General features: G+C 37.8%; 2 protein-coding genes across 3 annotated transcripts in view; one reads left to right on the forward strand and one right to left on the reverse strand.

Annotated features, from left to right (window-relative positions):
* Positions 1–16139, reverse strand: part of LOC114467815 (amine sulfotransferase-like) — a 37224-nt gene extending 21085 nt beyond the window's left edge. The window contains exons 1-2 of the mRNA XM_028454267.1: positions 15924–16139; positions 13512–13760 (exon numbers count right to left, since the gene is read on the reverse strand). Coding sequence (XP_028310068.1) covers positions 13512–13653 — 142 coding nt within the window. The 5' untranslated portion in view covers positions 13654–13760; positions 15924–16139. The remainder of the gene's footprint in view (positions 1–13511; positions 13761–15923) is intronic.
* The window catches only part of LOC114467805 (apolipoprotein L2-like), a 29092-nt gene extending 2664 nt beyond the window's left edge, over positions 1–26428 (forward strand). The window contains exons 2-5 of one of the 2 annotated variants that reach the window (XM_028454251.1): positions 589–1173; positions 1255–1374; positions 2462–3032; positions 25271–26428. In XM_028454251.1, coding sequence (XP_028310052.1) covers positions 589–1173; positions 1255–1374; positions 2462–3032; positions 25271–25714 — 1720 coding nt within the window. In that variant the 3' untranslated portion in view covers positions 25715–26428. Of the gene's footprint in view, positions 1–588; positions 1174–1254; positions 1375–2461; positions 3033–17490; positions 17567–22716; positions 23221–23305; positions 23426–24732 lie in introns of those variants that run through there. The other variant, XM_028454252.1, reaches the window with a different exon arrangement.
* The last annotated feature ends 314 nt before the right edge of the window (positions 26429–26742 follow it).

Raw genomic sequence — 26742 nt, forward strand, 5'->3', positions numbered from 1 at the left:
ATTCTGGATAGACATATTTAGACAGTATTTGGAAGTCAGAAGTGTAAATAGACAGCATGTCTCTTTGTCAAGTTGACCTACAGTTTATGTGAGTCCACAAGCAGTAGTCAATATTTCAAGTTTTAGCTTTTGTTTGTCAAGCGTGGCACCGTGGCACCGGCTGTTCGGCCATCCGGATGTGACACATGTATCAAATCAAGTCAAGATATTTCTGTTATAATGGAACCTGATAGAACAGTTCCAATTTCTTTTTACCTTTGAGGAAGTGAATTCAGGGTTTTCCATCCGTTTTCCGTGATCACAGAGAATCAGAGTACTTAAAGCCACAATCACATTTTGACAAGGTAAAATTACCTTTAGGACATGTATAATGACGTACCTTGTAGTCATGTAAGGGAAATGTGTCGCTGAATAAGTTGGCAGATATATGCAAGGTCAATTTTGACGAGGCAGAATTAAATTGCAAATACTTCTAACCAATATGAAGCATAGATATTAAATGTTAAAACAGCTTGCCAAAGGCAGGTAATTTAATCTTCTCAGATATCTAAAACAACGTAAAAATGTAAGTCTTTAAATGTGTTACAGGAAGAAACTTCCGAACGCTCTGTGCCGCTACACCACGGATACCCTCAGCTACATCCTCACAGTGAAAAGCTTCTGTGAAAATTCCTCTAAATGGATGCTCTGGAGAGAGACGGAGTTAGACTTGATGATGGACATCAAGGACAGGATGGACCAAATCACCAAAGTGACCGATGCAAAGAACAAAGGACAAGCTTTTCTGAAACACATGAAGAACATGTTCACCCCAGCGGCTTCTGTAGTGAACCAGTACGCAGAGCTGGAAAAGGAACTCAGTGAGGTGTTGAGGGACACACTGGATGGTCTGAATAAGCTTGACTGCTTCCTGGATGCTGTGGAGAAGCTGGCAGTCACCTCGCTGCACGTGTTCATGGAGAATGAGATGCTATGCCTGCCTGTAGATGTCACTCTCAGCGACATTCAAGTTGTTCTCCTAGCTACAGCTTCCATCAGTCCTCTGCTGCTGGAGTTTAAGAAAGAAAATGAAGAGTTCTTCCTGCCTAAACTTAAAAATTTGGAAGTCATAGCATATAGGCTGGACAAGTACATCCAAACCATCGAAACCATATGTGAGAAGCTTGAGAAAAGGTAAAGAAACTCTTCAAACCACTTAGAAATGTTGAGTAATCTGAAACATCTCCTGAAAAATGTTGACTTTGTATCCCACAGCTGCTCATGTGACTTCGGCCTGAAGAAAACCAACATCATTAAGGTCAACGTTCACAAGGGTTTGTCAAAGGATTACATTCAGAAGATGCTCGATCACATAAATCTGCTGGATGAGATCAGGTGGGTTTAAACAAAAAACATGGTGTGAAATTGTTAAGAGGAACGTAAGTAGCAAAGAAATAATACAGGTTTTGTCAACTTAAGGAGATGTTTGAGGGAGTTGTGGAGGTTTGCAGAGACCCAATTTGAATCATTTAGTCCTGCTCCTGGGTGGAATAATTTGCTGATGAAACAAGCTGCTTATCAGTCACAACTCATCATGCAGAGGGTGAGAGAGATTGTCCAACATTGCACGTATTTTGTCCTTTACCCTTTTTGTCAGCCTCTTCTCCAGGTTGTCCAGGTCAAGATTCAGACTGAAGGTCTCACTAGTCTTTAGCTCAGACAGCCCACAAAAGTTTACATGCCACCATAGACTGGTAGAAGTACTTGAGGGGCTTTCTGCAGACAGCAAACAACCTCAGTCTCCTCAAGAAAAACATCCTACTCTGGCTCTTCTTGCAAAGAACATCCAGGTTGAGGGTCCAGTCCAGTTTATTGTTAAAGTGGAGCCCAAGGTACTTGAAAAAATCCACAATGTCCACCTCCTCACCCTGGATGGTGAAAGATATTTCTTGATTACTTCTTAGAGGCCACAAGACAGGCCTCACATCAGATGTTGATTGTACCATGATTGCTTCACATGTTTTGTTACCTGTCTTTATGAGGGTCCTTGTTGCTTCACACAATAGGCCAGCCACATAGTAGGGCTGAACTGTCATTAAGTCAGCCACCCCATTCTGTGTTCAGGGGTGGTCATCCAACCCAAGAGGTTAAATGTAGAACTCCCAAAGATTGGGAGTCTTCTTCTGCTAAAACCTGTGAGCTGGCTGCAGAACTGCTGCTACAATTGTACTTGTGATTATAACTTAGAATAAGTTACACTGAGAAATAGTATTACTCTTGTCATGTGTCTTCAAAGCTGCTCAATTAAACTATCCAGAATGAAACTAGATAGAAAAAACCTTACAATAGTAACAGGGAACGTGGTTCCTTGGACTACAGGTTCCTTTTGTAGTCCACCACCACCTCCTTTGTCTTCCACCATACACTTCTAACAATGGTACAATGGTAAAGTTCATTCATTCATTCTTTTGTCCCCTCTCAGGATGGACCAACACTTCCGGATGGTCTTCTTGTTCCAGCAAGAACCGGGCCAGCACTTTGTCAAAGAGTTTACCGAGCGACGGCCCAGAATGCTGGAGTTTCTGCAGCAGTTGGAGGAGACCGCCGTTCAGCTGAGCAGGATGCACACTGGTGCAAAAATCTCTAGTGTGGCAGGAAGCTCAGTGGGTTTGGTTGGAGGTGTGATGTCCATTGTTGGCTTGGCATTGATGCCGTTCACTGCTGGAGCCTCTATAGTGCTGACATTGACTGGGCTTGGGTTGGGCATCACCAGTGGTGTCAACAGTGCCGTCACAACCGCCACAGAAATTGGAGTCAATTCTGCACAGACGAAGAAAGCTGGGGAACTCTTCCAGGACTTTATGGAAGATGTTCAGAGCCTCCAGGATTGTGTAGATCAGGTGAGCAGTCAGATGGCAGAGAGGCTGAAAGCTACTAAGGTAGAAGTTGCCGTAGGGGTGGGAAGGGCGGTTTTCACTGGCGGTGGGGTCGCAAAGAGCATTGATTCAGTTGTTGATTTAGCTGCTGGTGTCAGACTGTTGAAGACCCAAGAGGTTGTGACAAGTGTCCCTGACATTGGTCAAGTAGCAGCTAAATCCTCCTTGGCTCTGACCAAATCAGCTCGGGTCGGTCTCATTGCAGTCAATGCTCTCTTTGTTGGTTTTGATATCTTCATTATCTGCAAAGACAGCATCAGTCTTGCTAAAGGCAGACAGAGTGAAGCCGCACAGTTCATCAGTGAGAGAGTAGCACTGTGGAGGTCTGTGATGGGGTCATGGCAGAAGATCCATGACTCTCTGGCTGAAGGTCTTCCAGCGGCAGAGAAGAAAGAAGCAGCACTGAGTACACCGTTTTACATGAACATGAAGATAAAGGATCCAACAAATGAAGAGCCGTCTGAGAACGTTGAAGGAAATCTGGCGAATTCACAACACCAGAAGAAAGCCATTGACGAGGTGAACTGAGGTGTAGCTGACCTTCACTCTATGACGTCCTATTGTAGAACAACTTTTATTTTTACTCTTATCAGAAGGGGAGGGCAATAATTGATGTTTCGGTTTATTTTGGGTTTAGTAAAGAAATAAAGAATTTTTGTTAATATCAGCATTTACAGTAACACTTTCCCAGGTTTACCAAAGTGAAATCAACACGGTATAAATGACGGCAGCCAAACGTGGGTCTGTTACCAGAGCAACTAGCTACCCTAACGGAAGTCGGTCGACAGTTAAAATGGTCGCCACATAAACCACAACACCAGCTGGGGTTTCAAACTACATTCAAACACAGCAAGAAGTCGTCTAAACCCTGTGACAGTGACTTTTCATCTAGAGCTGTAACTTTGTTATTCTTTCTGTGCTGCGACTCTGTTAGCAGAGGCTAAACTAGTTAGCTGATTAGTCAACAAACTTCAAGCTCCTCACTTTTTTTCCGACCATTATTTACCAGGCAGAAAGAATAATAAACAAGTCTTATTTACATCCTTAAATCTTTCCTGGGAAAATTCAGATTTTTTAATCTTAAATTTTTTTAATAAAACAGTGCTGTGTGAATACAGAATAGATAATGCTAATTTCAGGTCAAATTTTGGATCTACAGGCGTCATTTTATCAGTCTTTCATGTAACGATTCATCCATTAAATTGATGAATCGATTTATATTTTTACGATCCAACTACATCAGTCTGTGCTCGGCAAGTTTTCCTTCCGGATTTAAAAAGAAATTAATCGTTTGTATCGAGACAAGGAAATAACGCTTTGGAATTAAGCATGGCAGACTTTATATGGATGGGTTTTAAAAGTGCATTTAAGAATAAAGATGTTACTGTCAGTGACGTCATTGCCACGCGCCAGCAGACAACAGAATACAGCATGACAGAGAAGCTGGTAAACAAGTAATTGATCAATAATCAACTTTTGGGTTCCAGTGTGTGGAAACACTTTGGCTTTTACATAGATAGAAATATTCTAAAGGAGTCGACCATACAGGCAGTTCTGGCCGCGGTCCTGCTGTAGCACTAGCGCATGTTAGTGTTAGCTTGTTTGCGTTAGCTCATGTTAGCATCATTTTAAAACAAAAAGTATCAGGTTTAACCACTGCTCATTTCACCTGAACAGATGTTGGTTCCACTTCATTTTTTATGTTATTTTTGTATTATTTTTATGTTGGAAAAAACAAGCAGAAGACTTTGTATTGACAAAGAAGAGCAGAAATTTTAACATCCTGCTAATTTAAACTAAAGTGTTGGTTGGACTTTATTCAAATACAATGTGAATATATTTGCCACTAAATATTTTTTACTTGCTTTTTTCTGTCATAATGAATGTATAGATGATTCCCTTACAAGAAACAATAGGAATCTCGAAAAGCTCACCTGCACTGTTTAGTATCCAGGAATGTTATTCAGTCAGACTGGTTGAATTATTATTTTAGCTAAAATAGTTACTGAATCAATTTCAAGTTATGAATCATTTTGGATTGAATGATTATAAATTAACCATTATCGTATTTGAATCGGATTATGTAAATAGATCTGATGGGTCTCTTGCGTGCACTGCACCCCTGTTTGTTTTTGACGTCCTCTTGTTACCTGTGCACTGATCTGATGTTGACATTAACAGTTGTTTGTAAATAAAATCAGTGTTTACCACGAAAACAAATGTAAATATGTCATTTCTTTGAGAAAAAAATGAGGTTTTTCACTGTTGGGTCGGACTCAGACGATAAAATGCGGCCTGATCTGCACTCCAACTGTGACACGGTTATTTATTTACTTGCCGTTCATGTGACTGTTTACTGCAAGACCTGTGCACATGCCTCTGCGTACATCTGTGGAACCAAACAGTAGTTTAGTCCACTGTGCTTGTCTTCTTCCAGTCTCCAAGCCGTTTTCTTCTCATTCTTCTTTATTTCTGGTATTAGGACTTTGGTTTTGAGTGCTTCATCACCCATTAGCATTAAAAGACTTAAAATGAATGTTTATTTTTTTTCACAAATCCTGCCCTATGCTCCTTTAACACAAAAATAAAAAAAGAAAGCGTGGATTTTATCATGCGTTCAGCCACAACACACTTCTTTCCTCGAGAATGCAGATCCTGAATTTGTCACAGAATGAATTATTTCTCCAGTTCTTGACCTGCTGCTCTGGTTAAACACCTTCACAGTGATAGTAGAACAATGAAGTTGTTCTTTATTTTCTCTACAAGTTTCTCAGTCATTCTAGTCGCTCCTTTCTGACCTCTGCAGTCTGTTGGAATAGATTATTATTCATGGTTTCTTTTTGTGTGTAATACTATAATTATATGCCTTCTTTATACACTAATCTAAATCTAAAAACAACACAACCATGTATGTAAGCGAAGAGACAAAACAAATATATGATCACGAGACAGTAACATTAACACTAAAAAAGATAGTTTAACCAGAATGCACAAATCTAAATCATCCAAATCATTATATTTTAAATATTAAACTTAATACACATAAAACAACTCATATAGACATACTGAATAAATCAAATAAACAGACACAATAGACCCCTAAATGATTAATAATAATAATAAATCAATCAACAAATCTTTGACATAATTTGTATTACTTTAAATCACCAGTAAATGGCATCTTTAACTAACTACAATAACTGATCGTTTGATCTTCTAGAATTAAAATAATACTGTAAGATTTAAACTTTTTAAAACTGTGCTTTGACCATATGTGTGTATGTGTTTATCTTTGATGAGCTCATGTTTGACCCTGACCATCACAAATGTTTTACTATCATAACAAAAGAAGACACATGTGCAGCCATGTGCCAGGCAAGAGCAGAGAAACACTCGATAACAACATGGAAATATATTAAATATTAAAACAAAGAGTATGTAAGTAAACCTGTGCCCCCTTTCAAAAATATCATATCATTATCATGAGCCATGTATCATATATCGTCCCATCTCTTACATCAGGGTGATCAACCTTTACCACAGTGGGGCCACAAAAATGTGATTTTTCTGATCTAAGGGTTACATTATTAACATTCATGTCAGCATTTAGAATAATGACCATTCTGAGCATTAATATAGGGAAGAACAATAAGTTTGTGTTGTCATTTCATGTGTTTTTGGATTCATTTATTGTTTAGTTTAGTTTTTTGTGGACATTTTATGTATTTTTCTCTCATTTTGCATTTTCTGTTGTTGTTTTGTGTGTTTTTGAAGTCATTTTGCATATTTTCCTCTCATTTTGTTTTTTGTTGTTATGTAATTTTAGAGAAAGTTTTTGTGTCTTCGTTTTTGTAGTTTTTGTAATTATTCTCTAATTGTGCATTGTTTTTCTGTTGTTTTGTGTATGTATGTTGTCTACTGTATATTTCTGTCATTTTATATGTTTTCTAAAGTCATGTTGTGCATTTACTTTAGGGACCGCTAAAAATTACAGCGAGGGTTGCATGTGGTCCCCGGGCCGCCAGTTGCCTATGTCTGCCTTACATACTGGTGGTGTGGATTCTTCCAGCTGTACTGATGATATGTGAACAGCAGGTGGCGACAAACTCCACAAAGGCAGCTTCTGGCCAACACTGTCCACCAATCACATGGGAGATCTTCACCTAAATTTACTTAGTTTTTTGATACATTTTTTATTTAATTTGAGGAAATCTTGAGGAATAATTTGAGTTAAATTGTAGGATTTTTTAAAAAAGAAAATGTCGTCAAACAATGTTTAATTATTTCAACAATTTGCATTTGTTATAAACATAAGAAAACTGTGAGCGCTGGCAAATATTGTAAAGTTTCTTTGAATTTGTGTATTTTAATCAACTGCAATAGTTGGTCATTTACAATTTGATTCTTCATGTTTTTTTTTTACTGTCTCCTGCAGACCGTACTGTATGCCCTAAAGCAGTGGTTCTCAAACTTTATGTCTCAAGTACCCCATTTCTCTTATTTCTGAATCCAAGTCCCCCCTTTGTCCAACTGCATTTCTTTTTCTTTTTTTTTTTTATTGCTTTTTAATTGAACTAGATTTATATTTCACAAAGTGAAAGTATAGAAATGTGCTATGGCCACTGGGGGAAAAAACAGAGCCACAAAAAGAATAAAAAGAAAAAACAGAGCCAGTAATGGAAGGGAAAAAAAATCACTAATCCTAATTTTTTTTTTGATTTTGTTTAATGTTTTTGTCAGTTGTATTTTTTTTAATTTTTTTTTACCAGTGGCCCAAATCCTCTTCCGTAAATCTGAGATTGTGTGTTGTTTTAATTGAAAAATAATAATAATTAAAAAGAAAAAAAAATTCAAGAATCTATTTAAATTTTTCAGAAATATCAGGCAATCCCAGTTAAACTCCAGGCGAGAACAACTTCAATACCTTTACTTTTACCATAGTTATTTTTTATTCAATATCTATACTTTTACTTGAGTATTGAAGAATGGTACTCTTTACAACTCTGGTTATATACAGAGGTGTAAAGAGTACTGATATATTCTACTCAAGTACAAGTACTGTTACTTGATTGAAATTGTACTCAAGTACAAGTAAAAAGTACCTCAATGAAATAGTACTCAAAGTAATAGTTACTAGTTACTTTCACCTCCCATGTTTATTTTTTGATGATAAATCTTGCCACGGTTCCCTTGCATACAGTAAACATCTCATGTATAAACTGTAAACACATCTTATTTTAATAATGAGACTTTCTGCAGGTGTGTGTGAAGTCCTGCGACTGTTATGTATGACGAAAGCCAATCAGAGTATTTGTTGACGATGCCGTCAACACGGACACCGGTGTGTTCAACCATTCAGCCATGGAGTATTAAATATGACCACCTGAAGCTGTATGATACGGCCTTTAATACTCAGACCGGACTAGGAAGGATTAGTTGTGAAGGAGAATCAGTGAGGAGGTGGTAGTAGTAGGTAAAAGTTCTCTCTGTAGCACTGAGCTAGCATAGCATAGGAAAAATACAGAGATATGAATATTGGTCCATATCACCCAGGCCTAATGTAACCAAAGCAGTAACGTTTTATCTCGTAAAGGATATGATTGTCCAAACTGTGTGAAATGAGGCGTTCAAACACTGCTTAAAGTAGGATTTTATTAATATGAGTGTGTTACCTCAATAACAAATAGAAATCACGAGGCTGATCTGCTGTCTTGTTATGTAGCCAGTGTTGCTAACGCTAATGCTACCCCACTTTAGTTAAACAAAGTAAAAAGACTGTGTGTCTAAAAGAACATATCAGCCCTTTTGTGTGATGTTAATTGTACTTGGAACCAGTTTGATAAATTGCTTACATACAATTTAATTTTTTTTTTTGAAAATTACTTTGTTTTAAATGATCTTTTATCCCTTTTTTTCCATTTAGGGCGATGATTTTAAGTAGGTGAATTGGTTTGTTTTATTGGTAAATAACTTTAAAATAGTCTAAATGATGTTTTCCCCATATCTCCCACTCCTACGTGTGTGTGTCTGTGCTAGACATTAACTTAAATTAATTAAAATGTTTATTCAGCTCCTACCAGTGGTATGAACACTGCTAGTAGCTGAATAACACTTGTAGGTTATATCAGCATAAATACATAGTAAATGAAACAAATGCCTAGTCTAATCTAATGTTCATTTGAACTGTTCTTCTTTGATTATTTTTGTATGTAATAGTGTATTTCTATGGACATTGAGTCTGCTGCTAAGACATTCATTCAATCAAAAATCACTTGATGTTTTCATGTTTTTTACATGATGATCTTTTTAATGACGTCCTTTCTGTTACAGACAATGAGAGCTGAGGTAAAGGTAGCACTGCCTTGGGCCACAGTGTTATAAGTGGGAGCCCCCTGCCTCTGTCATCATCAACATCTGTGACAAACACCTACAACATGAGACATGTCCCCAGATAAATGATGGAGAGTTGGTTGAAATGAATAATTGACAATTAAATATATTTTGTCAAAATTCTTCTTAGTTTTCATTTCTAATTTCTGGTTATTAAAACTAGCATTAGGAGGCTACATGCAGGGAGAGCTGCTGGCATGGAGGTGATGACATCAGTCTTTAGGTAGAAATCAACGTTAAAAAAGGCCATATTTTTTTTCGCCGGAACTAAAGTCTCACTCTTTTCATTTTCAGAAACTTGGCAGCCCTGTAAAGGCTGGTGGGAACCCTTTACAGAAGAATAGATGAGACTTAAGGCTGCGTGTTATCAAACAGAGACTGACAGCTGACACATATGACACACACACACACGAAAAACATATGAAAATTGTGGATCTATTTTTTAATACTTTTTATATAAATCTCTCCCCATATTTTTACACTTGTGGTGCACACACAACTAACCAGTATTAATTACTTTATTAATCCCTGAAGGGAAACACTGTTATTTTTACACACACAGGCCCGAATCACACACATGCACAAACAGGACCTGTGAACATACATCAATGGAGAGATGTCAGTGTGGGACTGCTTCCACAATGAAGGGAGCGTATCAGAGCAGTGTTGGGGTTTGATGCCTTGCTCAAGGGCACCTCGACAGAACAACTTCTGCATTTTGGTCCGCATTGGGACTTGAACCGGCCACCCTCCGGTTTCCAACCCATGTCTCTACGGACTGAGCTACTGCTGCCCCGACCTCTAGTAAAAAAAAGCAAAAGAAAAAAAAAATCCCCTCTGTATCCCACAGTATATTTATATATTTATGTTGGACCACAAACTCTTAGTGTACATGAATAATGAATATGGATTAACAAACAATTAAACAGTACAATAAATGATTGGCATCAATAAGATTCATCAGTTGTTGATCAAACTATCAATAGAAAAACAACCCAATAAAGAAGCTTTTATAGCTTAGCGTGTTAACAGGTAACTAACAGCATCTGCAGAAACACACGTTTAAGTTAAACACGTCAAACTGAAACAAACTGACCGTTGGTGCATTGACTTCTAGTAAATGACTTTTATCACCATGTAAGTGCTTTACACAATGTATCAAAGTTAATCATATGTCATTTTATCTGATCCAAGAGTCACAAGATCATTTATATCAGCATTTAAAGAAATAAACAATCTGAGCAACAACACATTTTTTGTGTTTTTGTAGTTTTTTTTGTAGCTTTTGGATATTTCTGTGTATTTTTCCTGATTTTTTCTTTTTGGGCTGTTGTTGTTTTTTGAGTAATATTGGAGTCATGTTTATTTGTTGTTGTTTTTTTGATTTTTCTTGTTGTTTTTGTGCAGGTTTTTTTTTTTTAAGTTGTGCGTATTTTTGGAGTCATGTTGTGTATTATTGTTATTTAGTGTTTTTATCATTTTATACATTTTTCAAATGTTACCATTGTCTAATCCAAAAAACATCTGTAATACACTTCCACAGATTTAACTGATATTTTCTGTTAAAATAAAAACTCAATGAAACTTTTCTTAGTTTTTGACGCCCGTGAATCCTGATGTAAATTACTGTAAAGTTTAGTCTGAGGTGTCTCATGTCCGTCCAATGTTTAAAATTCATTGCAGCTCGTCTGCTTTGTCTGTTCATTGTCACATAACTATTTTCCTGTAAATATCCAAATAACAAAGAAACAGAACAAGATTTAAATCTTAACAGAAAAATGCTGCTTGTCTGGTTTTGTAGTTTTAGGTTTTGGTTATAAGTCCATAAAACAAAATAACCACACTATTTATTTGTTATTTTGATTTGGTTTTAAAACATAATAACGAAAGAAAGAACAGTACATAGTTTCTGTTCCTGCTCAGACTCTGCAGTCGGACTGTTTTTTGTTTGTTGGCTTTTGGGTCCTTCTTCGTGTTCTTAAACGTGGCTTTTTCCACCACTTTCTGAATATCATTTAATTTTTTGTAGTTTCACAATGTCTGTTCATCATTTTAAAACAAAAGAATTATAATTTACTCAGTAATGGTTGGGTGTAGAAATGTAACAAACTCCTTTACTAAAAAGTAACTAAACCCCTGCTTTCTCCTGACCTGCCACTAGGAGGGAAATTATATCAGCCAATAGCAAAAATCAATTTTAATAGCCGATAAAAGCACCAATAAAAGCTACTCAATTACAGTAACGTGAGTACTTGCAATCCATTACTGTCACCTCTGCATATAACCAATCGGAGTGCATGCATTTCCTCTGACATCCTACCACTTAATATCGATATCAGCTGCAGAGGTTACTAATGGTGTGCAACAAGTCCTTTTTTATGCAAAGATTACTCGTTGGTGTCCAGTGTAACTAAGCAGAGTGTTGACGTGTCTCACCATCTCCTTTCAGGTACTGATCAAGAAATTGCTCAAAGTTCTTTGGAGTCTCCAAGTCTGTCATTTTACTGCTGAAGTTATAGTACGAGACGATGTTGTCCTTGGGATTCCTCATCACGTAGATGACCTGAGACACACAAACTGAACTCTGAGCTTTGGATCTTCGTTACCGTGATGACGCCTCACCTTGGCCTTCCCGTCCTTCAGTCGGGGTGAGGTGCGAGGCGAAGAGTCGTGGCGACGGTCGCAGGCTGTAGTCGGCGCGGCCCTCAGTGTACTCCAGCCATGGCATCTGCTCCAGGTTGTTCTGGTACTGGTTCAGACCGCCGTCGAGTTCGCACACAGAGATGACGACCTGCTGAGTCCAGATCGTTCCTGTTTGGGAAGAAGATTCAAAGACATCCAATTTTTTACTGCTCCTGCTTTTGTCCGATTACCAGTAAAAGTACCTCACACATTGGTTTGTAAGTTAGTTGTTTTTGTACTTTGTTACTGAACTTGTTCAGGCTGGGCAGTGGATGTTATCTACAGTTGAACTGTTTTTAAATAATAAATAATTAATGTTGAAATTCCAATTAAAACACTTCCCATTGGGTCACTGATTGTTCTTTGTCCTTGGAAATCTTTTGGGTTGCCTTTTGTGTTGACACCTGCAAAAACTGGGAGCATCATTTTATTTCTAGTCGTACTTTAGTCCTCATTCACCTGACAAATAAAAATGATGTTTTCAGATATTGTATATACGTACAGGAGTTTATTTTTTCAAAGAATTCAGTTAAACCAATTTGTTAAGAGTTGAGATTTTTGCATGTTCTGCTTTGATAGTTGCAGACACCTTTTTTTCTGTCAAATGTATTCAAAAGAAACTAAAACTTAAATGAGAATGTTCTATAACTGTTCAACCTTTTCTCAGTCTAGACCTTGTCTTGTCTTGTCTCATCTATGACTCGGTCTTGTCTTGTTTTGTCTTGTCTCGTCTCAACTTGTCTTGGCTGCTACTTGTCTCTGTCTCATCTTGTCTCATCTTGTCTCGGTCTTGTCTTGGTCTAGTCTTGGTCTTGTCGTGTCTTGGTCTCATCTTGTCTCGTCTTGTCTCAGTATCGTGATGTCTCAACGTGTCTGTCTCATCTTGTCTTGTCTTGACTCTGCCTTGACCCGGTCTCGGTCTTGTCTTGTTTTGTCTACGTCTCATCTTGTCTTGGCCTCGACTTGTCTTGACTTGTCTCTGTCTCATCTTGACTCGATCTCAACTCCCAAAAGCTTTGGTCCTGTCTTGGTCTTAGTGCATTTTGGCCTCGAGCTAGTCTTGGTCTTGGATACTGTGGTCTTGAACACAGCACTAACTGGAGGTTTAGAAATAAGTCTTTGAAGAGCAGCCAGGAGGAGAAAAAGCTGCTGGTCACAGAGACATACAGTGGTCCCCTTTATGTTCACCTCAGACTTTATACCTGACAGAAGAAGCTCCAACACACACCCTTGTGTTGCTACAAAAACCTCAATGAAGAGATAAATCCCAGACATCAGGTGGGACTGAATGTAAAAACTAAACCGGAATCAACAACTTGACGTCACATCTGGCCTGGGATAAAACCATGCCAAAAAAGTACTTCAACTGTGTTTTTTTGTTTTTTTCTTGTAAGAAACGTGTACACATCATGTTTATTGATAATACATTAAACACATGTTATGTTTTATGCATGACTAGTACAGGGACCCTTTAAGGTTTTGTGCACCAACCTAAACAGGAAGCTCCATTTTAGATAGACTGACCTGACTTTGGGTATGTGACAATGAACACGTCGCTGTCTCTGATATCAAAGCTCTGCAGTGAGTCGATATATTCTGCTGAAGTCCAACCCACAGCAAAGTTGTAGTTTTTGTACCTGCACAGATAGTCATTGATCTGCTCCATGCTGCAGGCCTACTCCAAGCACGGGAAAAGTCCCAGTCTATCTGTCAGGTTTGTCAGGTTTGGTGGACTTTGACACGTGGGGGTGGGGGACTGGATCTTATCTTCACCTGCAGTGAGATTAAAACACATCACAGTTTTAGTTTCTGTTTGTAGCACAAATAACAAAGTAATAAGTTGCACAACTTCATTCCTTCACCCTTCCTTATAGCCATGAAAGAGCAAACATTTCAGTTTATCCGTGATATTAAAAGCTCTGAATCTTTCCTGTGTCCACAGAAGACGTTTTGGCTTTAAATGTAAATATATTTCCTGTTTATTTAAAGGTTTTTGTGTCCTCTCGGGCCTGATTTGAAAAAGTTTTTAAATAAAAGGAAAGTAGTTTTATTCATTGGAAAATGATTGATAATGATACAGCCAAAAAACAATAATATCATTAATTTAATAATGTTTTCCTGTCATGTTGTACAATAATGTGAAAACAATGTGTAGCTACAGTTCAGGAGAAAAGGAGTTAATGTATCAGGATCTGTACATTATACCTCCAAATGTCTTCGACAAGTTCGTGCAGAATTTGGCATTTCAGAAAATTGAGGACGGTATGAAGAAAGAGTTATTTAATTCATAAACAGTTCTACTATACTGAAGAGGAGGTGATTACTTACAATCAGCAATTCCAAGGATGGATAACATACCTGGCTATTTGAAAAGTACCAAATATCGATTACCTTTCATATTTGTTCAAATTTTACTATCAAACACAATGTTTCGGTATATAAACAGTTAAGTGGAAAACTATTGCCTGAGCCTATGGTTTCCACATCACAAAAAGTCTCCCCCATCCCCCAAAGAAAAATCTCAGCATATCAATTAATCCAAAAAAAGTTTAACGCAAATGCAAGCATGTCTTCATGTCCTCATTTCCTCCAGGTTTTTTTTCCTGATGGCTGTAATCCATATAGAGCGAATCGGAAAGTTTTGTTTAATCCTTCTGACAATTTTTACAGTCAAAAGCTGAACATGATATTACAATTTTGCAGACGCGAGTAAACAAACCTTTTGTTTCTCGGATAGCACATGGGCCCAAAACACTTTGTAGTCATAAATGGGAAATGTGACTGAATAACGTTGTTGATATCTACAGTCTACACATTTTATAGTGTTTTAATCTTTGCGCTGTTTGATTGTTTGATTGATTGATTGACTGCTTGCCAATGAAATTTCATTCTAATATCTTAGTGCAATGACAAGAAAGCTTCTATTCTATCTGAAAGGTCAATTTTGACTCGGCAAAATCAAACCGCAAATATTTCTAACCAATATCCATGATAGCCATTAAATGTTAAAACTTGCCATAGGTGCTGTAGGTCATTTTATTTAGTCAAGACTAAATTACAGATATCTTAAACAAAGTAAAAAAGTCTTTATATGTCTCACAGGAAGAAACTTCAGAACGCTCTGTACAGCTACACCATGAATACCGGTCTTGTCTTAATTTGTCTTGTCTCGTCTCAACTTGTCTTGGCCTCTACTTGTCTCTGTCTCATCTTGTCTCATCTTGTCTCATCTTGTCTCATCTTGTCTTGGTCTAGTCTCGGTCTTGTCTTGTCTTGGTCTTGTCTTGGTCTCATTTTGTCTCGTCTTGTCTCTGCCTTGACCCGGTCTCGGTCTTGTCTTGTTTTGTCTACGTCTCATCTTGTCTTGGCCTCGACTTGTCTTGACTTGTCTCTGTCTCATCTTGACTCGATCTCAACTCCCAAAAGCCTTGGTCCTGTCTTGGTCTTAGTGCATTTTGGCCTCGAGCTAGTCTTGGTCTTGGATACTGTGGTCTTGAACACAGCACTAACTGGAGGTTTAGAAATAAGGCTTTGAAGAGCAGCCAGGAGGAGAAAAAGCTGCTGGTCACAGAGACATACAGTGGTCCCCTTTATGTTCACGTCAGACTTTATACCTGACAGAAGAAGCTCCAACACACACCCTTGTGTTGCTACAAAAACCTCAATGAAGAGATAAATCCCAGACATCAGGTGGGACTGAATGTAAAAACTAAACCGGAATCAACAACTTGACGTCACATCTGGCCTGGGATAAAACCATGCCAAAAAAGTACTTCAACTGTGTTTTTTTGTTTTTTTCTTGTAAGAAACTTGTACACATCATGTTTATTGATAATACATTAAACACATGTTATGTTTTATGCATGACTAGTACAGGGACCCTTTAAGGTTTTGTGCACCAACCTAAACAGGAAGCTCCATTTTAGATAGACTTACCTGACTTTGGGTATGTGACAATGAACACGTCGCTGTCTCTGATATCAAAGCTCTGCAGTGAGTCGATATATTCTGCTGAAGTCCAACCCACAGCAAAGTTGTAGTTTTTGTACCTGCACAGATAGTCATTGATCTGCTCCATGCTGCAGGCCGACTCCAAGCACGGGAAAATTCCCAGTCTATCTGTCAGGTTTGTCAGGTTTGGTGGACTTTGACACTGGATCTTATCTTCACCTGCAGTGAGATTAAAACACAGCACAGTTTTAGTTTCTGTTTGTAGCACAAATAACAAAGTAATAGAGTTGCACAACTTTATTCCTTCACCCTTCCTAATAGCCATGAAAGAGCAAACATTTCAGTTCATCCGTGATATTAAAAGCTCTGAATCTTTCCTGTGTCCACAGAAGACGTTTTGGCTTTAAATGTAAATATATTTCCTGTTTATTTAAAGGTTTTTGTGTCCTCTTGGGACTGATTTGAAAACGTTTTTAAATAAAAGGAAAGTAGTTTTATTCATTAGAAAATGATTGATAATAATACAGCCAAAAAACAATAATATCATTAATTTATTAATGTTTTCCTGTCATGTTGTACAATAATGTGAAAACAATGTGTATCTACAGTTCAGGAGAAAAGGAGTTAATGAATCCAAGTAGGAATCACTGTTTTACGTCAATGCTCATGTTTGATATTATTTTATAGTGTTTCTGTTTGCCATAATAAACTGTGTAGCCTACGTCATTCATTCATAGCAGTATGGAGCTATTTATGAGGAAACCAGAAGACTTTTGGGTTTGTTTAATCCACTGAGGTTATAATCAGTTTCAGCACTTCAACTGATTTTTTGTTCTTTGCCTGAAAGACATGAAAGCAGAGACTGGAAACACATCCATCAAATAAATCACAAATGTCAAATAAAAATAAGAGTTTAACTCTTTTTTTTTGTAGCAAAGTTACAGTGTTCACTAAAGTCTTTTAGCTGCAGCTACTTCAGTTCAATTATTATTTGGTTTGTTAGGTTTTTTTTTTTATTTTTATTTAGGCTAAGCCTTTTATATTCATCTAGTTTTTTGTGCAATGCCCTTTGAACCACTTACTAAGATGTATCTTAAAATTTGCTTTTATTTTCTTGTTTGTGCTCTTTTATATTTGTGTTAAACCCTTTTATCAAAATAACAAAAATGTCAAGTAATTTTGCTCATGTTTTTTTCTTATGTAAAGCATCTTTGTGGGTATGGTGAAGACCACTATGCAAGTGTTCAAATTATTTTGACAATTATAATGAAACAATAATGAAAATATCAATTACTTCTTATTGAAAAAAAAATGCCTTATAAGGAGGCGCCAAAAGAAAATCTTGCCTAGTGCACCAAAGAGGCTCGAGCCGGTACTGGTTAGTATTGATATATTTTGGAACAATACACACACCTCAATAGTTAACCCTCTAACTGTTTTTAATAACCATATACTGCAGGTTAAAATTCCTATTTAAATAAGTGGGTGTGCTGCTGAGAAAGAAAAAATGAAACCAAAGTAAGTGACTATAAATGTCCCTGTAGGACGATCACTTCACTCACTCTGAAGATTCAGGACTTTAAAAAAAAGCTTTTCAGCATCCACAGTCTGAAGATGGCTGACCCAAGGTAAAGTTTAACTAATCTGAACAAAACATTTAGTTTTGCCTCAGGATCATTACTTTTATTTGATCTATTTTTTAAGAATGCATGGAACTGCAATACATTAATAATTCTCTTTTTTTTTTTAAACCAAAGTAAAAAGTAAGTTTTGTGAAAGTGGGAAAATTAAGTTAAACAAAAGAGAAAAAGGTGTGTATAAATTATAATAACTAAAATTACAGTTTGATATGAACTTTTATTCTGACTCGGCAAAATTACATTTGAGATATCTGTAATGACATATCTTATATAGACCTGAATGGGGAAAGGAAGAGTGACGTTTGAGATATCACTAACAGTTACTTTAAAAAGCTAAAAATTAAATTGTAAATAAGTTTGATGGTAATTCTGGATAGACATACTGTACACTACCGGTCAAAAGTTTTAGAACACCACACTTTTTTCAGTTTTTACTGAAAATTAATCAGTTTATTTTGTCATTGTACTCTGAATTGAAAGCATAGAACAAAGCAGTTTGAGTTGAGAAAAGAAATAATGGAATCAATGCATAAACCAAAATGTATTCTAAACTTTTGACTCATCAAAGTACAGCGTTTCAACACTGCTTTTATGCAGAAAGAGGGTTTGGTAGTAACCAAAAAAAGTTGGAACACCTGTAGGATTTAGTAGCACCAGCTTTCAAGGCTGATTCAACCTTCATTGCTGCAGAACAGCTTTAAATTTTTAACCCACTTCGTGTTCCCTGAAAAAGGCCTATTTGTATAATTCTGAAATGTACATTATATTTTCAGTATTCAGTAACCAAACATTTTTTTTTAACCTCTGGCTTTGTACTATTTCAAGCTATTCATTGCACGACTTCAAATGCAATAAATAACTGGAAAATTTAGGGTGTTCTAAAACTTTTGACCAATAGTCTATATAGACATTACATTTTACTTACAATACATTATATAGTATTAGTTAAAGATTCACAGGGTGTCATTTCATCAGCTCAAGATATCTTCAACTCGCCTTTATCAAAGATATCTGTATTGTTCGTTTTACAATGTACATCTAATTTTTTTCATTTCCATTGTAGATTCCAATTTTCTTGTTTCACATTTTACCAATTTACGCGTCATTTCACCCATTTCCAATTCTTGGTCTTTCCCAAAACTGTACCAAACATGCTAAATAGGGTTAGCGGAGTCAGGTGACTTATAAACACCAGGAGAGTTACACTCATCAAGCAAGATTACTTTGCGAGAACTTTGACATGTTACACTCCTGTGGTGCTTCTCAAACTGCGGATTGCGCCCCCTAAAGGTGGCATTATGTCATGGCATTTTTCAAAGAGACGCGCGTTTCAGAACGTGAATTCAGGGTTTTCTGTCTATTTTCTGTGCTCACAAACAATCAGAGTACCTGTAAAGGATGTGCAGTGACGTCATCATTTCTGTTTATTGCGCCATATTATACAAGAACGCTGAAGCGGAGGTTAGAATTGCATGGAGGAAGATAGACTTTGAGCCTTTTCCGACGGCATAGTGATGTCTGGACTGAAGGACGAAGCAAGGTGCCGCTACATTAATGTTTAGTGTTGGGGTGTCAGGATCCGTACATTATACCTCCAAATGTCTTCGACAAGTTTGTGTTACTGTATTTAATTCATAAACAGTTCTACTATACTGAAGAGGAGCTGATTACTTACAATCAGCAATTCCAAGGATGGATAACATACCTGGCTATTTGAAAAGTACCAAATATCATATTAGTTAAAATTTTCCAAGCAAGCACAATGTTTCTGTATATAAACAGTTAAGTGGAAAACTATTGCCTGAGCCCAGGGTTTCCACATCACAAAAAGTCTCCCCCATTCCCCAAAGAAAAATCTCAGCATATCAATTCATGCAAAAAAAAAAGTTTTCCACAAATGCAAGCATGTCCTCATGTCCTCTTTCCTCCCAGTTTTCTTTCCTGATGGCTGTAATCCATGTATAGGCAAGGCAAGGCAAATTTATTTATATAGCGCATTTCATACTCAAGGCAACTCAATGTGCTTTACATGATAAAACATTCAATTGTTTAAAATCAATAAGAACATTTAAATCAATAAGAACATCAGTAAAATCAATAAGAACATCAGTAAAATCAATTAAAATCATCAGTAAAATCATCATTACATCAACAACATGACAAAAAATCTCTCTCTCAATCATATGCAGTAGAGAAAAAAAGTGCCTTTAACTTTGATTTAAAAATGTTCACATTGGATGCTGACTTCAGCTCCGCTGGCAGTTTGTTCCACTTCTTTGCAGCATAACAACTAAAAGCAGCATCACCATGTTTACTGTGAACTCTGGGCTCCACTATCTGACCTGTGTCCATAGATCTGAGAGACCTGCTGGGTTCATACCTGACTAACATGTCACTGATGTATTCTGGACCAAACCCATTCACAGATTTATAACCAGCAGCAGAACTTTAAAGTCTATTCTGAGGCTGACTGGGAGCCAGTGTAAAGACTTTAAAACTGGAGTAATGTGCTCTGACCTCTTTGTTCTGGTTAAGACCCGAGCTGCAGCGTTCTGAACCAGCTGTAGCTGTTTGATGCTCTTTTGGGGGATTCCTGTCAGAAGACCATTACAATAGTCCAGTCTGCTGGAGATAAAAGCATGGACCAGTTTCTCCTGATCTTTCTGAGCCATTAAACCTTTCACTCTGGAGATGTTCTTTAGGTGGTAGAAGGCTGTTTTTGTGATAGATTTGATCTGACTGCTGAATGTAAGATCTGAGTCAATCAGAACACCAAGGTTTTTGACTTGGTCTTTAGCTTTTAAAGATCGAGACTCAAGATAATTGCTGACAGCAGTCCTCTTTTCCTTGTTACCAAAGACAATCACCTCCGTCTTGTCATGGTTTAGTTGAAGGAAGTTTTCACTCATCCAGCAGTTTACTTTTTCTAAACAGTCACACAACACCTCAATGGGACCATGGTCATCTGGGTTCAGTGATAGATATAGTTGTGTGTCATCTGCATAGCTCTGATAATCAACCTTACAGTTCTGTAAAATTTGTCCTAAAGGAAGCATATAAAGGCTAAACAGAAGAGGTCCAAGAACAGATCCCTGAGGAACCCCACAGGACATTGGTAATCTGTCAGATTCAAAGTTTCCAATGCTTACAAAATAGCTTCGCTCCTCCAAGTATGACTTAAACCATTGCATTACTTTTCCATTTAGTCCAACCCATGTTTGCAATCTGTGCAACAAAATTGTATGATCTACAGTGTCAAATGCAGCACTTAGATCCAACAGAATGAGAACAGATACTTTTGTTGAATCAGTGTTCAACCTTATGTCATTGATCACTTTGATCAGAGCAGTTTCAGTGCTGTGATGAGAACGAAAACCTGACTGAAATTTATCAAATATTTTGTTGAATGTTAAGAATTGACTCAGTTGGTTGAAGACCACCTTCTCAATGATCTTGGCCATGAATGGAAGGTTGCTGATTGGTCTATAGTTAGCCAGTATAGAGGCATCCAGTGTTCTCTTTTTTAACAGCGGTTTCACAGCAGCTACTTTCAGGGATTTTGGTACGGTGCCTGATTGGAATGAGCAGTTAATTATCTGACACAAATCAGTGACAATTGACTTTACAACAGTTTTAAAGAAGTTTGAGGGTATTGTGTCAAGGCAACACGTTGATGGATTCAGCTGCTGAACAGTCTCCTCTATTGTTTTTGGGTTCACTGTAATAAACTCTAACATTGTAGTTGACTCATCCCTCAGTGGTTGAAGCTGTTCAAGCTTTTTGTGATTTTGCTGGTTTGTTCTGATGTTTGACCTTATTGATTGTATTTTTTCATTGAAATATACAGCAAATTCATTGATTTTCCAGCTGACAGTAATTCAGGGGCTATCTGATCTGGGGGGGTTGTGAGCTTTTCAATTACAGAAAACAACGTGCGAGAGTTGTTGACATTTTTGGCAATAATTTCAGAAAAGTATTGCTGCCTTGCTTTGAACAAGCCATCATTGAATTTTCGCAGACTTATTTTGTACAGTTCTAGATGAATTTGGAGTTTTGTTGATCTCCATTTACGCTCAGCTCTTCTACAGTCAGATTTCAAATTCTGCATTATCTCAGTCCTCCTCCAAGGTGTTTTCTGTGTGTTTGGTTTTCTCTTAGTTTTGATTGGAGCCACCACATCTATGACATTACAGACGTTTCTATTATACTCATCCAGAAGATCATCAACTGTCTCAGCACTCAATGTTGGTGTCATTGCTATGGCTTCCATAAACTGTGCACTTGTGTTCTCATTTATGTACCTTTTCTTTAAACACACATAACTAGGGGGAACAGATGTTACAGTCTCTAGGTCAAAAAAGACTGTAACAACCGGAACGTTTTGTTTAATCCTTCTGACAATTTTTACAGTCAAAAGCTGAACACGATATTACAATTTTGCTGACGCAAGTAAACAAACCTTGTGTTTCTCTGATAGCACACGGGCCAAAAACACTAAAGCCTGTGGAGGTCTCACCGTCCGATATGGCTGAAAAAGAGTGTTGCGTTTGAAATGACTTTTGCAATATCTGTAATCATATACTTTGTAGTCATAAATGAGAAATTTGACAGAATAACGTTGTTGATATCTACAATGACCACATTTTATAGTGTTTTAATCTTTTCGCTGTTTGATTGTTTGATTGATTGATTGACTGCTTGCCAATGAGATTTCATTCTAATATCTTATCAGTGCAATGACAAGAAAGCTTCTATTCTATTTTGACTCGGCAAAATCAAACCGCAAATACTTCTAACCAATATCCATGATAGCCATTAAGTGTTAAAACAACTTGCCATAGGTACTGTAGGTCATTTTATTTACTCAAGATTAAATTACAGATATCTAAAACAAAGTAAAAATTTACGGGAATAGGGGAAATGTGACGTGGATTCCCCCTTGCAGAATAATGTTGCAAATATATGCAAGGTTCATTTGATAAAACAGAATTAAACAGCAAATACTTCTAACCAATATCAAGCATAGCTATTAAATGTTAAAACTTGCCATAGGTGCTGTAGGTCATTTCATCTACTCAAGACTAAATTACAGATATCTTAAACAAAGTAAAAAATGTAAGTCTTTATATGTCTCACAGGAAGAAACTTCAGAACGATCTGTACAGCTACACCATAAATACCCTCAGCTACATCCTCACAGTGAAAATATTCTGTGAGAATTCCTCTGAATGGATACTCTGGAGAGAGAAGAAGTTAAACTTGATGAAGGACATCAACAACAGGATGAAGAACATGTTCACCCCAGTGGAAGAGCTGGAAAAGGAACTCACTGAGGTGCTGAAGGACACACTGGAAGGTCTGGATAAGCTCGACTGCTTCCTGGATGCTGTGGAGAAGCTGGCGGTCACCTCGCTGCACGTGTTCATGGAGAATGAGATGCTACGCCTGTCTGATGACGTCACTCTCAACGACCTTCAAGCTGTTCTTCGAGCTACAGCTTCCATCAGCCCTCTGCTGCTGGAGTTTAAGTACGACAATGAAAACTTATTCCTGCCTAAACTGAAACATATGGAATTCTTAATCTGTAGGCTGGACAAGTACATCCAAACCATCAAAACCATATGTGAGAAGCTTGAGACAAGGTAAAGAAACTCTTAGAAATTAGAACTTAGAAATGTTGAGTAATCTGAAACATCTCCTGAAAAACATTGACTTTGTATCCCACAGCTGCTCATGTGACTTCAGCCTGAAGAAAACCAACAACATTAAGGTCAACGTTCACAAGGGTTTGTCAAAGGATTACATTCAGAAGATGCTCGATCACATAAATCTGCTGGATGAGATCAGGTGGGTTTAAACAAAAACCTTAGTGTGAAATTTTTAGAATGAATATGAGCAGCAAAGAAACGACACAGGTTCTGTCAGCCCAAAGAGATGTTTGAGAAAGTTGTGGAGGTTTGCAGAGACCCCGTCTGAATCATTTAGTCCTGCTCTTGGGTGGAATGATTCGCTTACTGAAAGGGCTGCCCATCAGTCACAGCTCATCATGCAGAGGGTGAGAGAGATTATCAAAAATCCCAGAGATTTTGTCCTTCACCCTCTTCTCAGCCACTTCTCCAGGCTGTCAAGGTCAAATCCCACCACAGAGCCAGCTATCCTTACAAGCTTCAGCCTGTAGGTCTCACTATTCTTTAGCTCAGGCAGCCCAGAAAGGTGTACGGGCCACCATGGACTGGTAGAAGGACTCGGGTTGAGGGACCAGTCCAGTTTATTGTTAAAGTGGACTTGTAAAAATCCACAATGTCCACCTATTCACCCTGAATGTTGAAAGATATTTCTTGATTTTTTCTTAGAGGCCACAAGACAGGCCTCACATCAGATGTTGATTGTATCATGATTGCTTGAAGAGTAACATTCTTTGATCTTTGGCTTCTTCACACCACTAGCAGCACCAAGATTTTGATTTTGGGTGGCCCCCAAGAAAACTGGATGGACCAGTTAAAGTTTGACTTTACCGTGTAGGAGCTCCATTCCAGGTAGTGAGTTGCGTGGGTTAGGGTTAGGGTTAGTTCTGAGTGTCATTGAACGCAAAATGAGAACAGTGACTTCCTGGTGACAATGCAGCCTGTGGGCGGGCTTAAGAGTCCAAGTGGGATGTAAGCCGCTGATTGGCTGAAAGCCTTTCACTCAAAGCTTTTTTGGGCTTGCTATTGGATGAACAGCACCTGGGTGGGCCTTGATTAAAATAGGTGGGCCCAGGCCTTTCCCGGGCCACCTGTGGCACCCCGGGAGCTTCACACAATAGGCAAGCCACATGGTAGGGCTGAACTGTCATTAAGTCAGCCACCCCATTCTGTGTTCAGGGGTGGTCATCCAACCCAAGAGGATAAATGTAGAACTCCCAAAGATTGAGTCTTCTTCTGCTACTGTGATTATAACTTAGAATATATTACACTGTGAAATAGTATTACTGTCATCCGTCTTCAAAGCTGCTCAATTAAAAGATCCGAGAAGACGATAGAGAGAAAAAAACCTTAGGAAAGGCAGTTCCTCTTGTAGTCCACCACCACCTCCTTGGTCTTCCACAATCCACTTCTAACAATGGTACTGAACCTAAAGTTCATTCATTCATGCTTTTTTTTGTTTCCTCTCAGGATGGACCAACACTTCCGGTTGGTCTTCTTGTTCCAGCAAAAAAAAGGCCAGCACTTTGTCAAAATGTTTACTGAGCAACAGCCCAGAATGCTGGAGTTTCTGCAGCAGTTGGAGGACACCGCTGTTCAGCTGAACAGGATGCACACTGGTGCAAAAATCTCTAGTGTGGCAGGAAGCTCAGTGGGTTTGGTTGGAGGTGTGACATCCATTGTTGGCTTGGCATTGATGCCGGTCACTTTTGGAGTCTCTCTAGCGCTGACGATGACTGGGGCTGGGTTGGGCATCGCCAGTGGTGTCAACAGTGTTGTCACAACCGCCACAGAAATTGGAGTCAATACTGCACAGTTGAAGAAAGCTGGGGAACTCTTCCAGAACTTCATGGAAGATGTACAGAAACTCCAGGATTGCATAGATCAGGTGATCAGTCTGATGGCAGAGAGGATGACAGCTGCTCAGGTAGAAGCTGCCGTAGGGGTGGGAAGGGCGGTTTGCACTGGCGGTGCTGCCACTGCTATCAGACTATTGAAGCCCAAAGAGGTTGTGACAAGTGTTGGTAAAGCTGTGGCTCAGGAGGGTAAATTAGGGCAAAGCATATCAAGGATGGCCTCAGATGTCCCTGACATTGGTCAAGTAGCAACTAAATCCTCCTTAGCTCTCACCAAATCAGCTCGGGTCGGTCTCATTGCAGTCAATGCTCTCTTTGTTGGTTTGGATATCTTCATTATCTGCAAAGACAGCATCAGTCTTGCTAAAGGAAGCGAGAGTGAAGCCGCACAGTTCATCAGTGAGAGAGTAGCACTGTGGAGGTCTATGATGGGGTCATGGCAGAAGATCCACGAGTCTCTGGCTAAAGGTCTTCCAGCGGCAGAGAAGAAAGAAGCAGTCCTGAGTGCACCGTTTTACATGAGCATGAAGATAAAGGATCCAACAAATGAAGAGCCGACTGAGAACGTTGAAGGAAATCTGGCAAATTCACAATAACAGAAGAAAGCCATTTACATGATTTTGCTTTTTTTTTGTTATTTGACGATCACTGCAATTGTAAATCTCTGAGGGTTGGGCACTTTTTGTGCATGACATATATATATACAGTATCTGCTATGAAATTACAGGTTCATCCTACTTTTAATGTGATGTCCTGCTAGATGTATTCCACAAACAAACATAATATGTGCAAAATAAGAATTCTTATTCCAGTTAAGTAATAGAAAAAGTGACATATCTGTTTTAAACAAACAACAGCACATATTGTTTTTTAAATATTGGTGGGAAAACTGATTGATATGTCGACGGATATTACATTTTATGGCAAATAACGGCATCACTTATCCTTATTAGAAATGACTGGCATTGATCAACAGTATTGACAAAATCACAGGTAAAACATTGCAAAGACAGCCTGGCATTGGAAAAATATTGAATATTTTTTTTGTTGTGATTTTGTGCTATTTTTCATTTTTATTGAGCGAGAATCAAACCAATTGATTTATTTGGCTGTACACTTATTAAAAAAAATGTGTGCATTTATGATATATCTATAGCTTTAATTTCCTGAATGTGTTTTTTGTTAAATAAATGAATACTTTAATGAGTCATTGTTGGTTTTTGGATTTAAAACGTTCACATTGTTTGCTGACTCAGCTCTGCTGGCTGTTTGTAAACAATAAATAAATAAATAAATGTGGGACAATGGGACATTTCTGTTAAAGTGTCTTTGTGAGTTTTGGCTGAAGAAATTTGAGGCGTCGATTGTAAAGTTGCACATGCTAAAATAAACATAAACTTTTGGAAACATTTAGCGAAACAAAAACAAGTTCAAAAAAAAAAAAAACATGTGAATTGTTTAATGTTACTTTTGACCAGATTTACAGCAATATTTGTGAAATTTGTGATATTTTGTTTCTCGTAAGAATATAATCTCAATGTTAAATACTAAATATAAATCTAAATGTTAAATATTAAATATAAATTTAAATGTCAAATTTAAATGTTAAATATTAAATGTTAAA

Source organism: Gouania willdenowi, chromosome 8, assembly GCF_900634775.1.
Source record: "Gouania willdenowi chromosome 8, fGouWil2.1, whole genome shotgun sequence".
NCBI classification, from domain to species: domain Eukaryota; kingdom Metazoa; phylum Chordata; class Actinopteri; order Blenniiformes; family Gobiesocidae; genus Gouania; species Gouania willdenowi.